This window comes from Bombina bombina, chromosome 8 (assembly GCF_027579735.1).
Source record: "Bombina bombina isolate aBomBom1 chromosome 8, aBomBom1.pri, whole genome shotgun sequence".
Taxonomy (NCBI): domain Eukaryota; kingdom Metazoa; phylum Chordata; class Amphibia; order Anura; family Bombinatoridae; genus Bombina; species Bombina bombina.
The window spans coordinates 40609959-40625135 of record NC_069506.1 but is presented as its reverse complement, the minus strand read 5'-3'; the positions used below and the strand labels follow the sequence as shown (position 1 = coordinate 40625135).

Sequence of the window (15177 nt, the reverse complement as noted above, 5' to 3'; positions counted from 1 at the left end):
TGTGTTATGAGACACACTCTTTTATATAGTCATGAAAACTATAACCATGAATTATATACTGAATCTAAATACTACATAGGAAGATCCATTACTGATCTATTCCAACCCATTCAGATGCTCATAAACCCAAATGAAATCAACACCTTTATTAAGCTAAATTAAATAATTAAATAAATACATCATTTTGGTAAATGGCCAATAGCTTTCTTTCATATAGGGAGTATTTAGCTTCCAAAAAAGGTGTGAATGTATTGGCAACCATTATAGTATATACTATCTCTCTATATAAGAATTTCACTGCTATTCATTGACCTTTCCCCTCTACCTTCTTTCTCCCTTCCGTTTTCTTTAGTTTGGGTTGTTGATGTTAGAACTTTCCCTTGTTATCTCTTGAAACATTTGGTATGGATGTTGAGCTAAATATTCTGTGCTATATATATACAGTATATATATATATATATATATATATATATATAAATATATACATTAATATTATTGCTAGTTTATATACATACATCTGTTTTTTATTGGATGTTCTCACTTTTCTGTATATATTTAAACAAAGTTGCAGATCCACAGAGTAGCTCTGATAGCATCTATAAAGTTCACTTGACAACCTCCCAAAATCTTACACACGTTTGCTAGAAAATATTTATAGGGACACTAAAGTCAAAATTAAACGTTTATGATTCAAATAGAACATGCCGTTTCAAGAGACTTTCCATTATCAAATAGAGCACAATCTTTTTATATACACACTGTCTGAGGTATACAAGTCTGTAATTGACTGATGGCAGTCACATGACACAGGGGGCCGGTAAATTAAAGGAGATTTTGAAATTCTATTGTTCATTTTTGAATTCAGAGTAAAAGCTATTGCATTGTATTTTTATAATGCATGTGTTTTTTATTATGCAATTCTACTGTATTTAATAGTCCTTAATAGTATGTAAGGCAGGACATAGAAAATTGCATTTAGATATCCTCTTTGTGAATATTTGTTGTATTCCATTACAGCATATAACTTAAAAACTATTATGCACATTATAATTAATTTTCTTATCTCTTACTGATGTTTTTTAGTTAGTTTAGTTTTGTTTTGTTCTTTTCTATGTTAAATATTCACTTTTTTTGTTGTGAACCAGGTATAATGAGTAACATTGGAACTGTTTTTGTGATTCAAAAAAAGAAAAAAAAAAGAAAAAGTATTTTTCTGCTAATTAAATTTTATTGATAGAAAACTCTCCAGTTATACAAGTTGCTAAGCAAAAATTAACTTTATATCTTTTTTCTTCCCATAGTAATATCGATAAGGAGAGGGACAGAATTAAATCCAAGTTGCTCCTTAATTGCTTGCAATTTTCTGGAAAAAAACAAAACATTAAATCAAATATAAAAGATATTTCAGCTCAGACATAAAGATAGCAGACTGGGTATAAAGAACTATAACTGGTCATGATCATTCATGTGTAATGTACCATTTATTTTATATTTCCCTTTACATGAGCAGCAAAACTTAATAACATTTCTCTTAACAAACTATAAAATGTAAGTTGCGGTACTGTATACTAAGCTTATCAACTGTGTATCATTTTTTACTCACCTGGTTGATCCAGTCAATATAAGCAGAGACGCGGGTGAACACTGTAGGCTTCTTGGCATAATTACACCTCAATCCAGATCCAAAACTAACAACTCCATGTACTGACCAACTTCCATCACTTGCCTGGCAGTTCAGAGGGCCGCCAGAATCTCCCTGCATTGACAAAGAGATTATGCATGAGGTCAGCGCATTTTAATGGGACAGGTCAATGTGTGTTTAATTTCTTTAATTTCATTCTATTGTTTAGAAGAAAAAAATGCTTAATTTACAAGTTTTTATGGTCATTTTTTTAGTTGTGTTGTAATTTTTTTTTTGACTTTATGAATATATTCAGCATTCTGATTCAATAATGTCTTAACCCAACAATTTAAACAAATTACTTCAGCAAAAAATTAATATAAGCGGACCTTCTTCAGACAATTCATAAAAAATAAAATTTAAAAAAAATCTAAGCTATAGTGGACTCCACTTTAGGGAATCTCATCCTTACCGAGGGTTAGATTTTTGATAAAAAAATATTCATATTAAAAATCCTTTTAAAAGACGAAGTTTTATTAAAAATCACCCAATGTGTTGTTATATTGAGTTTTAATCTTGTAGACATTTCTGGAGACCACATCTCAAAAAGGTATTAACATTCTTGATATTGTTCAATTTTAGGCTACAAAAATGATGCATATTCTAAAATTAAAACCTAAAAGCAAATGATTCAAGTGCTTTATAGGTATAGAGTAGAGAAGAATAGAGAGATGAAATGATAGAAATCTTCAAGTACATAAAATGTATTAATATGTGGGTGACTTTATCATAAGAAAAAAAAAGTTCTCTAGTTGTAGGGTGGTAGGTTCAGGAGTAATTTGTAGAAGCAAAGGTGGTTGATTCATGGACTAGACTTCCAGTAGAAGTGGTAAGAACAAATACTGTAAGTAAATTTAAGAAAATACGGATTATGTATAAGGCTATCAAAAATAGTGAATTAAGTGTATACTCGGAAAACAATAAACACACTCATTGGGCCTTCTGGCTATTATCTGTTATCCAAGATGGAAAAACTAAAACGCTTTTTCAGAAGCCAAAAGACATTTTAAAAAGCAAATTGTGATATCAGGGAGCAGTTACGCAGACTGAGATTGTAAACCTAAAATATGTCAAACTTGGTGAAATATTATGAAGCATAGAACCCGTAAGAGAAAACTTTGCGAAATACTATGAAGCATAGAACCCGTAAGATAAAACTTGGTTTCTTACATTGCAGCCAGAAACAATTCCGTCACCACCAGCGCAAACCATGGTTGCCTTAACTTGGGTTCCCCACCAGTCGCGCTGAGAGCAAGTTGCGTGATCGACCACTGGGAGAAGAGCTTGCTGCAAGTTGTCAGCAATAGGTCCGTTGGCTGAAACACATCATGTTTGTCATTTAGGATGTCTATATAGATCTGTGTGATCAGAGCTGTCTCATGCTGCATATTAGTGTTTATATTAGCAGTGTGCATATCATTAGGTAATGGTATTAATAATAATTAATCTTGTGATGGATTGACCCTGCAGGCTAATTAAAGGGCCAGTGATAAATGGACTAGATTAGCAATGTACTGAAATAGCTCATTTTAACTTGATTGACATTTTGTTTTGTTCCACTTCTAAATATTTAAAATTAATAGATGGGGAAAGAACCAACTTGTATGTTGATTCAATGGAATTTTTCTAAGTGTTCAATGGATCCATTTTGAGTTGTGATGTATAGCATTAATGGGAGCCCAGGGAGGCGTAAAACAAAGTATTTCTATTGTTGTGTTGTATTGTTGTGACAATGGGAGTCACATAATAAAATTGCAATATAAAGAAAGAAGTTAGATCTTGTGCTGTGGGAGACTCTGTAGCAACTGTAGTTATTTCCTGAACAAAAAATGTACAACATTGTTTAAATTATATATACAAAGCATAAATGAATGCAAGAATGAAGAGCAATAACTCTTATGGCAAATTGACACTTTAGTTGTAGACCCTGATTCTGTATGCATAAAATGTTTGACTCTGACAACTAAATTATTACAGCAAACAGAAAAAAGTGACATCCATATCAATTTGTTCTCTTACTATACAGACGTCCCCATCCGGTCACATAGCAAGGGTAGTTGTTGGCAAGCAATTCTCCATCAGCGGGCAAGCAGGCAGCTTGGATTTTGTCACTAAAGACCACAGGCTGTGACAGTTTGATCAAGGCAATGTCATTGCTATAACAATCAGATGAATGAAATTGTAATTCCAGCAAACGAATAGTAAATAGTAACTCTAGTATAATACTGTGTGATGTTAATAGCATATTCAATATTGTAAATAAAATCTGCATGGGTACATTAAATGCTAAAGAGGGTCCAACAATGCACAGCAAGCTACTCAGGAAGCCAGCAGGTTTACATATGTTTTTATAGGCTGGGCAGGGGCATTTTCTGGGCGAGGGTTTGGGTACAGCAGTATCTATGGCAGCACACAAACTAAATGCACTAATTTTGACTTGACAATAAAGGGACTTGCATAATCCCAAGTACAAAATACAACCATGAAAAGGCTTAGAAAAATTAATGACCAATGTCACTTCATCAGAGATTCAATTTAACGAATAGCTGCAAATGTTTACAAATATTTGATATCAGAGACAATATACAGCAAATTAGATTCTTTGCTCCAATCAATGAAATGTAAAGTGCACAAGAAATCTATTAGATTTGAGCATCAATTTTGCAATTTGTCTCCCAGTTTTACTTACACAATGAGGAAGGAATTCCAGCTTTCATGTACAATAATTGTTTCAGGAGAGATAATAACAGATCCTTCCTCTTCAGTCTGCAGACTGTTTTTACCCAGGACCACTCTGTAGGTGCGGCTGGAGCTGGGGGAGAAAATCAATAAAGTAAGTTTTAACCCTATACAAATAAATGGAATTTAAAAACGTACTCCATCGCTGCACGATTTACCCCCTTCCCTGCGCTAGGTTCTCATGCCATGTGTCACAGCATGAGAATGAGGCTCCCATTGGAGCCTCTGAAAGCACGCTCTGGTGAGGGCAATACTTCCCAGCAATACAAACGCGAGCTTGTGTTTGCATTGAGCTTAACTTGTAAAACCAGCGCACATTAGCGTGCGCTGGTATTACTCAGTGGAGCGCTAATATCGCTTGCACGCAAGCAATATTTAGCACTACACTTGTGATCTAGGCCTAGGTCTTTTAAGGAACAGGGACTGTGATTTTAGTAGATACTCATTAAAGAAGAAATATTGAATGTGGTGGCACTGTGTATCCTCAGGGGATGCAAGCTGCTCTTTTCCTCTTTGAAACCTACCTTTTTGCACTTCCAAAATAAAAGCTCACAATGGTGTAGCACGTTTCCAATAAAATGGTAGGCACACAAACAGGTCATACTCACAGGATATAAGTTTTAAATCAGCCTTTTATCAAAGCCATCACAAGGGTATCTACAGATGCAGCTTCAGATTTTATTAAAATATAGCTCAACGCGTTTCGGCAAAAACAAGCCTTTCTCAAGAGCATAAAATCAATATATGTCAAAGGAGATATTCTTCATAAATAAAATAAAGTTAAAGGGACAGTCTAGTCAAAATTAAACTTTTATTATTCAAATAGGATATGTAATTTTAATCAACTTTCCAAATTACTTTTATCATCAAATTTGCTTTTTTCTCTTAGTATTCTTAGTTGAAACTAAACTTAGGCAGACTCATATGCTAATTTCTAAACCCTTGAGGGCTTCCTCTTATCACATGCTTTTTAAATTCCTTTTCAACACAAAGAGACTGAAAGTACACGTAGGCCATATAGATAACACTGTGTACAGGCGCAGGGAGTTATTTAAGATTTAGCCCAACACAATGCTAACTGCAGGACAATAGATAATAAACAGTCACAGTCATGTGATCAGGGCACTGGAAGAGGGTTCTTAGATACAAGGTAATCACAGAGGTAAAACATGTATTAATATAACAGAGTTGGTTATGCAAAATGGGGAATGGGTAATAAAGGGATTATCTATCTTTTAAAACAATAACAATTCTATGGTAGACTGTCCCTTTAAGTGAGGACTGAGGATACCTGATACAGTGAGCAGCTGTCAGGACCCAGTTGGAAGCAATGAGAGTTCCTCCGCAGGTGTGTCCCCAAGCACTGGTTCCCTGGTACTGCAGTGAGATCTACAAATACAGAGAGTCACAGTTACCTATTGCACACCTGGGTCTTGCTGTGCATCTTCTGAGACAAGCAGCGTATCCCCTTACCTGCCATGGCCAACTGTTTGCCCTCACATCATGTCCTCCAACCACTCTGGACAGAATGGGCTGGTATGTGGGAACACCACAGCTGTGGGCTAAAATATGGAATCAACAGCTCAGTATCAAATCAGAAATAAGTTTAAAGGGATAGGAAAGTTGAAGTAAATTTGCATGATTCAGATAGAGAATGTCATTTTAAGACAATTTTAAATTCACTTCTATTTTCAAATATATTTTGTTCTCTTGGTATCCATTGTTTAAAAAGAATATATACATACTGTTGGGTGAGTGGTAAGAACACTATAAAACTATACATATCTTATTCATCTTTCATATTTCATTTATTTGAAATAAAAGCTCTTATTAAACTCTGTACTGTAATATCACAGATTTTCATTAAGTTCTGAATCCGACATGACCCAGACCCCCCTCTCTATACTCAGATACACATAACAAACCTGATGTCTCAGAGTACAAAAGAAGAAACATTTGTTTAGATAGAAATATATGTCGCTTCAAAGGACCTTTTGATCTCTGTCTAAGAGATATACATCCTACCAGAGATAGGATGCCCCCTGTAATGAGGAAGACAGCCAGTCTGCAGTGTAGGAGAGATTCCAGGATAACAACCAAATTTAAATACTCATTTAAGTGTTAATTAATTCAGGCTGAGTCAAATACACAGATACCCAGACTTGATGGCAGCTTCAAATAATCTTAATATTAGAGGGGGAAGTTAAATGTTTATATGAAATAAATTGTTCATATAATTTGAAAACATATTCAATAAACCGAGACTTATGAATGTGCCAATATATGGGTCTCGGATATATGTCTAATGCCATATACTACATTAGATAAGTGTCTGCTATACAGAATAAATAACTGTATTGCTGCATTTAAAATGTTTGACAAACTATTTCAGAATAAACAACATTTTCTTTATTTCAGAAATATGATGTACCAATATTTACAGAGGTTCTGAACGGATAATACATACTAAATAAGTTGTCCTATGAATTATATCATAATTGTGTTTTATGCACTAAAAATAAGAATGAATGATGAAATAAGATCTATATTATATAAATAATAATAATGCTTTTATATATATATATATATATATATATATATATATATATATATATATATATATATACCTGTATGTTTATATATATATATATATATATATATATATATATATATATATAAAAATATATATCTGTCATGATTTAATTACTACAGAATTATATTGCATGTATGTGTAAAATAGCCAGAAAATGTAACAATATAACAGCAGAATATGAAATGAAATATTAAATTTCCTGAAAAATAATTATGTATGACATAAAATATTGAATTAAAATTCCAAAGTCCCCAAAAAGAAATATGACTCTTAAACTCATCCCTTGAGCTATACTATAAATGAGAATTGTGTGGAAAATACACATCAGATAGTTATATTTGTATTATATATTGACAGATATCAAATTATACCCATGTTTAGTCTTAAAAATACATGTCCAAAAGTGGATAAATAAGCTACTGTATATATTGAATCGGTTAATATTCCTGGCTAATTATAAATTGTTGTAGTAAAATTCAAGTGGGATTTTGAGTTAAGGTAGATTTATAGATTGTATTGTGTCCATAATACAGAGGTACCAGATGATTTAATTGAATATCAGTTTATCTAAAAGTTTTTATAGCATGTTAAATTACTTTAATATTGTAATAATCAATTGATATAGATATCTAGTCCATAGGTGATATTCAGTTTACTACATAAATATAATCTCTGTGTTCATAAAAATTAACTGGTGTTATTGAAAATTAATATCAATAATTGACAATATTATTATTATTAATTATTAATATTCATAATCAAACATACTAACATGCTTGGAGGACACTCCTGAGATGTACTAATATTATTAGAATACATTGCTGAGATATTCTAATAGAAAAAATTATATAATATTACTGGAGGTTACTGCTGAAATCAATATAAATAAATAATAAATAATATTGTAACCTAGATTAAATATACTAAAATAATCCTACACTAGTGGGAGCTAGTTGGATATTGGTGCCTGCAAACATTTGTCTCTTGTAATTGGCTGACTAGATGTGTTCAGCTAGCTCTCAGTAGAGCATATCTGCTTCTTCAACAAAGAATATCAAGGGAATTAGGCAGATTTGATATTAGAAGTACATTGTAAAGTTCTTTAATTTGGATGTTCTATCTGAATCATGAATTAAAAAAATGGCTTTCATGTCCTTTTAAGGTAACAGTAATGTATTATCTGAAATTTTAAAGGGGCAGTAAGTATTGTAATACATAGATGTTGAATAGCATAATGAGACTTTAAAGGGACCTAAAAGTATGTGTTATGCACTACTGCACATCTAGTGAGCCGGTAACAAGAAGCATATCTGCGTATCCACTATTTTGACTTTCCTATTTCTTTAAATATTGTGTTAGTAAACCCCTTGCTTCAGCTGCTCTTTTTGGGACAGACCAGTTGCACAGAAAGAATATCACCACAAAATGAACAGCTAGTTAAAAGTTTTGCTGTAATGGTATTTTCCAGTTCTCTCTAAGAATATTTACACATTTTAAGGGCCTGTATAGTCAAATTTAAACTTTCAAAAACAAACGAAAAGTAATATAAATATATTCTAATTTTATACTAAATATTTTTTATCCATTACAGTAGGTGTAAACTTACCATAGCCCAGGAAGATCGCAAGAACAACCAAATTGAACATTTTGCTTTGTTGGACTGATCTAGTAAAGTCTGTGACTTATATATACAAAGTCATATCTGTCACCTTCTATGATTAAAGGCAGTTTGATAAGAATAGTCCAAGAGAGCGCTGCCAATTCTGATAGGAGGACATCATGCGATTTGGTTCCGTATCCAATTTATCAGTTTTTCTAGTTTGGCATATAGGTGACGATGTGCAATAGTAGCCAGAAAAGACAGCTGTGACTTTCTCCACCAAACTTGTTAAATTAACCTTCAACTTGAAATATTTCAAATTTTAAGGCAGAAGTTGGCTAAGGTTCAAAAGAAAGGATATTATGTATTGCAGCTCTCTCTGGTAGTCAACAGTCTAAAGCAGGGGTTCTTAACTGGGGGCATCTATATTCCATGGGTGTATGGAAAGGATGCCAAGGGACAGGAGTATGGGACAGGATCTCTGAATAATTGAAAAAAAATGTTGCTACATTAGATTAACTTTATTATTATCAATACCTCAGATCAATGATTTGATTTCACAAAAACCACAATAAAAATGTCACTAGTTAAAGCTAGTTGCGTACTTGGGATTTGTTGTTTTTATAGAAGTAAATAATAGCTGTTCTGTGCCTAGCTATCCATATGTAAAATAAAACCAAGCTATTGACATACTGGTCATACTGGTACCTAATAAGACTAGTGATGTTGACAATTTCAACAGTCTGTTGAAAGGGCTATGGGGACATTTTAAGCAAACCATCAAGGGGCTTAAATCATAAAAAAAAAATTAAGAACCCTTGGTCTAAAATAAAAAAAACTAAATTGCAGCTCCACCAGTAATGAGTTCAATATTTATTGAAGTGCAACAAAAATAAGTGCAACATTTTGGACAGTGTTGTCCTTAATCATGCATACTTTGATACTAACACATCTCTCTTAAATACCCATCACATAGCTCCACCCTTAGTGACATCATAGTTTTCAAACCAGCATGTTAGGACATTTTCTTATATTTAAAGTGACAGTACATATTTATAAAAACATAGTCAAATTCTAGTCCTTGTTCATTCCATTAGGGGCCCTAGTTTCTAATTTATAAATCCAAAAGGATTCCATTTGTTTGAGTTTGTTCTCTCTATCACATCCACGTCTGTCTACTGAAATATGCTCAATGATCTGAAATCTTAGCTGGCTAATTTAATGACCTGCATCTTTAAAGTATCATGCTACTGGGGATTTCTCATATTGGTTCCCAATGTTGGACTTATGTTCTGTGATGCGGTCGCAGACACTTCTTGTCGTTTCCCCTACATATAACATAGCACACGGACGTTTAAGTATATAGATTACAAACTTTGTGTTGCAGGTAAAAAAAACATTTATACAAAATCTCTTTCCATTGCGTGGCTGGAAAAAATTGGAGCCCTTTTTAAGACTGTTGCAATTTGCAAAACCTAGGCATGGAAAACCCCCATTCTTTTTGGTGCCTAAAAAGTTTTACTAATTCTCTCTTGGCCAATATCTGATCTAATCAATTGATCCTTCAAGATTTTAGATCTCTTAAAAGCTGCCATTGGCGGCTTCTGAAACTCTACTACGTCAGAGTTTACTATGTTTCACAATATTCCAATGTTTATTAACAATTTGTACAATTTTCTTACTTTGTCTATTACACTTAGATACAAAACTACTCTGTCAAAGACCTCTTTTTTCCTTGTTTTATTGAACTGCAATCAAGTTTCTTTTGTTGTCTTTAATGCCAATTTTTTCTGATTCTTAATTAATATCTCCGGGTACCCTCTATCTTTAAATAGACCAGCCATTTCATCAAGTTTCTTTTGTAGAAGATTAGTATTAGATACTATTCTGCATACTCTTAGAAATTGGCTCTTTTTAAGTAAATGTTTCAGAAAAACTGGATGTGAACACTCATAGTAAAGTAAGTTATTCCTAACTATCTCCTTCCTATATAGGTCTGTTTGTAAACCACCATTTCCTCTATACACTCTAGTGTCCAGAAAGTTAATACTTTCCTCACTATATTCTAATGTAAATGTTATATTTTTTGTAGCTCCATTAAGAGTAGAGACAAAATCCAAAGGGTCCCAATGTTGTCCAGCCACACACCAAAGACAACATCAATATAGCACCACTATGTGGCGCCTTATTGGATAAACAAAGTATTTTCGTATACAAAATGTTCTTCAAATGCATTCATAAATATATTTGCGTGTGTGGGGCCACATTGGAACCCATAGCAGTACCTTTCAACAGTAAATATAATTGGTCTTGAAACATAAAAAAAAATATAATAAAGAATAATCTCCAAAAGATCTATTATGAATCCTACTTTGTTGTTGCTCGCATTACTACTCTGGCTTGTGGAGCAAGGGACTTTCTAAAAATCTCAGCTACAGTCACAGTGAGTAGTAAATATGATAATTGGCCAATTTCAATTATATTAGCTGCATGCATGCTCGCTCGCTCGCTCGACTTTAATGACTAATAACCAAGAACACTGTGAAAAATTTAAATACATTTTAAATAAATGTTCCTTTGACTTAATGGTCCTTACCGTTGAATATCTTTAGAAGAAACTGACCAACATGGATGTAGAGTTGGCAAAGATGGAATTGGAGTTGCGATCTGGCTTGTCAGTAGAAGAAATGGATACATTTCTGAAAGATGTGAATAAAACCATTGCTGACTTGAAGGTTACGATCCAGGAACGGAAACGTTCTAATTTCCAACGGGATGAACATGATTACACGGTGGGGGAAGTATACTGGTGGTGCACCAATAATACTGTCTTCACAATACTTCCGGTTTTAGGCAGAGAAGGAACCGGCATTCTGGTAGGAGCAGAGATGCATCTGAAACCACCTCGGATTCCTCAATGAGAGAATTGAAACTCGAACCCACTCCAGGTGAGGGGGAGAAGGTACAGAAAATATGCCAACAGAAGAAGCCAATTACAAACGGGCCAGTCGGCCCAGACACGGCCAGAGGAAACACTTGTGGTAAATATTTCTGATTATGACAACCCCTGATAAGACGAATGTGTTGGAAAAGGGACTTTCTTTGGGCCCAGAGACTAACTGTGACTGTTTTGCACTACAACAGGAATTATTTCAACTGTTTAGAACTTTGAAACTTAAATCTTTATTTTCTATAACATCCTCTGGAGAATATGGAAATAGTAGAGGTGAAATTAAACAAGCTAAAATATCAAATGATATGGATAATTTATCTATCAAATGATTAGGCTTAAGAAATAAAAGCACATTTCTGCCTTCTTGATATAACCCAAGTATTGATGTTTTTATGAAATTAGTTATTAATGATGTAGAACGGTTAAGAAAAAGTGTACAAGTGTCAGAAAGATCCCCAGACAATAAAAGCAACTTTACCAAAAAAACAGGATGGCCATGGATAGCTTGCATAAAAACAATAACATTTTACTGAAAGAGACTGACAAGGGAGGGGCTACTGTAATTTTGAACAGGGACTACTATGTGAATGAAATTAAAAAGCAATTAGCTGATGAAGAGGTATATTTACCCCTAGATAGTAGTCCCATGTTCAAAATACAGCATGAAATAAAGGTATGTATTGCCAAAGCAACAAAATCTGCTATTATTACTAACAAAACATGTTCAAAATACAACATGAAATAAAGGTATGTATTGCCAAAGCCACAAAATATGGTATTATTACTAACGAAACAGCCACATTTCTAATGGTCACGAATCCTAGGATAACTATTTTTTACACCTTACCCAAGGTGCATAAAAAACTAAAGGAACCCCCGGGAAGGTCCATTGTGGGGTCTATCTTTTCAAGCATTGCAGTATACTTGGACAATCTTTTAGACCATTTGTAGAAAAATCCAATTCCTATATCCAGGATACAAATGACTTTCTAAATAGACTACAATTGCTTGACCTACCCTCAGGAAAGTTCATTCTTTTCAGCTTAGATGTGTCTAGCTTATATACATCCATTCCTCATTCCAGTGGAGTGGGAGCTATAAAGACAGTATTAACAAAATCTGAACAATATTCACAACAACAAATAGGATTAATGATAGATCTTTTGAAGATTATTCTTTATCATAATTTTTTTATGTTTCAAGAACAATTTTATTTACTGTTGAAAGGTACTGCTATGGATTCCAACGCCACATATGCAAATATATTTATGAATGCATTTGAAGAACATTTTGTATAAGAAAATACTTTATTTATCCAATATGGCGCCACATGGTGGCGCTATATTGATGATGTCTTTGGTGTGTGGCTATGCAACGTTGGAACCCTTTTGGATTTTGTCTATATTCTAAATGGAGCTACAAAATATATAAAATTTACATTAGAATATATTGAGGAAAGCATTAACTTTCTGGACACTAGAGTGTATAGAGGAAATGGTGGTTTATAAAAAGAAATACATGTAGCCCTCAGTTTACACCGGGGTTAGGTTCCAGAGGGAATGGTTGTAAATCGAAACCGTCGTAAATTGAATCCCAGTTTATAATGTAAGTCAATGGGAAGTGAGGGAGATAGGTTCCAGGCCCCTCTCAAAATTGTCATAAGTAACACCAAATACATTATTTTTAAAGCTTTGAAATGAAGACTTTAAATGCTAAACAGCATTATAAACCTAATAAAATAATCACACAACACAGAATATATAATTAAACTAAGTTAAATGAACAAAACATTTGCTAAACAGCATTATAAACCTAATAAAATAATCACACAACACAGACTTCACTTGCATTTTTCTGCAAACAGTTCTTTCTATGCATTCCAATCTGGACTGATTTATAGACAGGAAGATCTTGTTCCTTTGAAATCTGCTCGATAGCACAGGTCTGGTTAAACTGATTAATTTCAGCTTGCTTGGCTTTGCTGCAACACAAGTGGACAGCTCCACCTACTGGCTATTTTAATAAATGCACTGCTTCTCAATGCTTTTCAATAGCAGTCACATGACTGGAAAAAAGGTTGTTATTCTGAAACGGTGTAAATTGAACCGTTGTAAAACGAGGGTCACCTGTATATAGGATGGAGATAGATAGGAATAACTAACTTCACTCTGAGAGTTCACATCCAGTCTCTCTGAAAAATTCACTTCCAAAGAGCCAATTTCTAATAATATGCAAAATAGTATCTAATAAGAATCTTCTACAAAAGATACTTGATGAAATGGCTGGTCTATTTAAAGATAGAGGGTATCCGGAGGTATTAATCGCAAATGAGAAAAAATTGGTATTACAGACACCAAAAGAAACTTTATTGAAGTTTAAAACAACAACAAAAAAAGAGGTCTCTGACAGAGTAGTTTTTGTTTCTAAGTTTAATAGACAAAGTAAGAAAATTGTACAAATTGTTAATCAACAATGAAATATTGTAAAACATAGTAAACTCTGACGTAGTAGAATTTCAGAAGCCACCAATGGCAGCTTTTAAGAGATCTAAAAGCTTGAGGGATCAATTGATTAGATCAGATATTGGCCCGGAGAGAATTAGTAGACAAACTTTTAAAGGCAACAAAAGGAATGGGGGTTTTCCATGCCTAGGTTGTGCTCCTATTTTTTCCATCCACACACTGGAAAGAGATTTTCTATAAATGTTTTTGTTTTGTTTTTTTACCTGCAACACAGAGTTTGTAATCAATATACTTAAATGTCTGTGTGCTATGTTATATGTAGGGGAAATGACAAGAAGGATTCACGACTGAATCACAGAACATAAGTCCAACATTAGAAACCAATATGAGAAATCCCCAGTAGCATGTCACTTTAAAGATGCAGGTCATTCAATTAGCCAGCTAAGATTTCAGATCATTGAGCATATTCCAGTAGACAGACGTGGAGGTGATAGGGAGAAAAAACTCAAACAAAGGGAATCCTTTTGGTTTTATACATTAGAAACTAGGGCCCCTAATGGAACGAACTAAGACTGGGATTTGACTATGTTTTTATAAATATGTACTGTCACTTTAAATATAAGAAAATGTCCTAGCATGCTGGTTTGAAAGCTATGATGTCACTAGGAGTAGAGCTATGTGATGGGTATTTAAGAGAGCTGTGTTAGGATCAATGTATGCATGATTAAGGACAACACTGTCCGAAACATTGCACTTATTTTTGTTGCACTTCAATAAATATTTAACTCATTACTGGTGCTGCTGCAATTTTTGTTTTGTTATTATGTTTGGGGCTTTGGTGTGAAGCCTAGCAGCTAGCACATAAGACACTGGTGCTGAATTATTTATTTATTTTATTTATTTATAAAATATTTTACCAGGAAGGATACATTGAGATTTCTCTCGTTTTCAAGTACCTTATTTTCATCTAAAGTAAAAAAAAACAGCAGGTATAAAGGCAAGATAAACTGGCTGATGTTGTGGGTTATTTTAATGAGTGAACAAAAATAACCCTCTCTCTCTTTCTCTTTTTCTCTCTCTTTCTCTCTCTCTCTCTCTCTCTCTCTCTTCCATGATTTCCTACCTTCTTTCCTTTCCTTTCCTTCCTTC

The 15177-nt window shown here is 33.5% G+C and overlaps 1 protein-coding gene across 1 annotated transcript; it reads right to left on the bottom strand.

Moving 5' to 3' along the window:
* Positions 1 to 1206: 1206 nt before the first annotated feature.
* Positions 1207 to 8712, bottom strand: LOC128637977 (chymotrypsin-C). Its single transcript, XM_053689861.1, has 8 exons — positions 8620 to 8712; positions 5894 to 5982; positions 5712 to 5809; positions 4371 to 4493; positions 3701 to 3837; positions 2852 to 2997; positions 1604 to 1756; positions 1207 to 1363 (listed from the first exon to the last, which is right to left on the bottom strand). Exons 1-8 carry the CDS (start codon positions 8657 to 8659, stop codon positions 1346 to 1348), a joined length of 804 nt encoding a protein of 267 aa, XP_053545836.1. The 5' UTR covers positions 8660 to 8712; the 3' UTR covers positions 1207 to 1345.
* Between the last annotated feature and the right edge of the window lie 6465 nt (positions 8713 to 15177).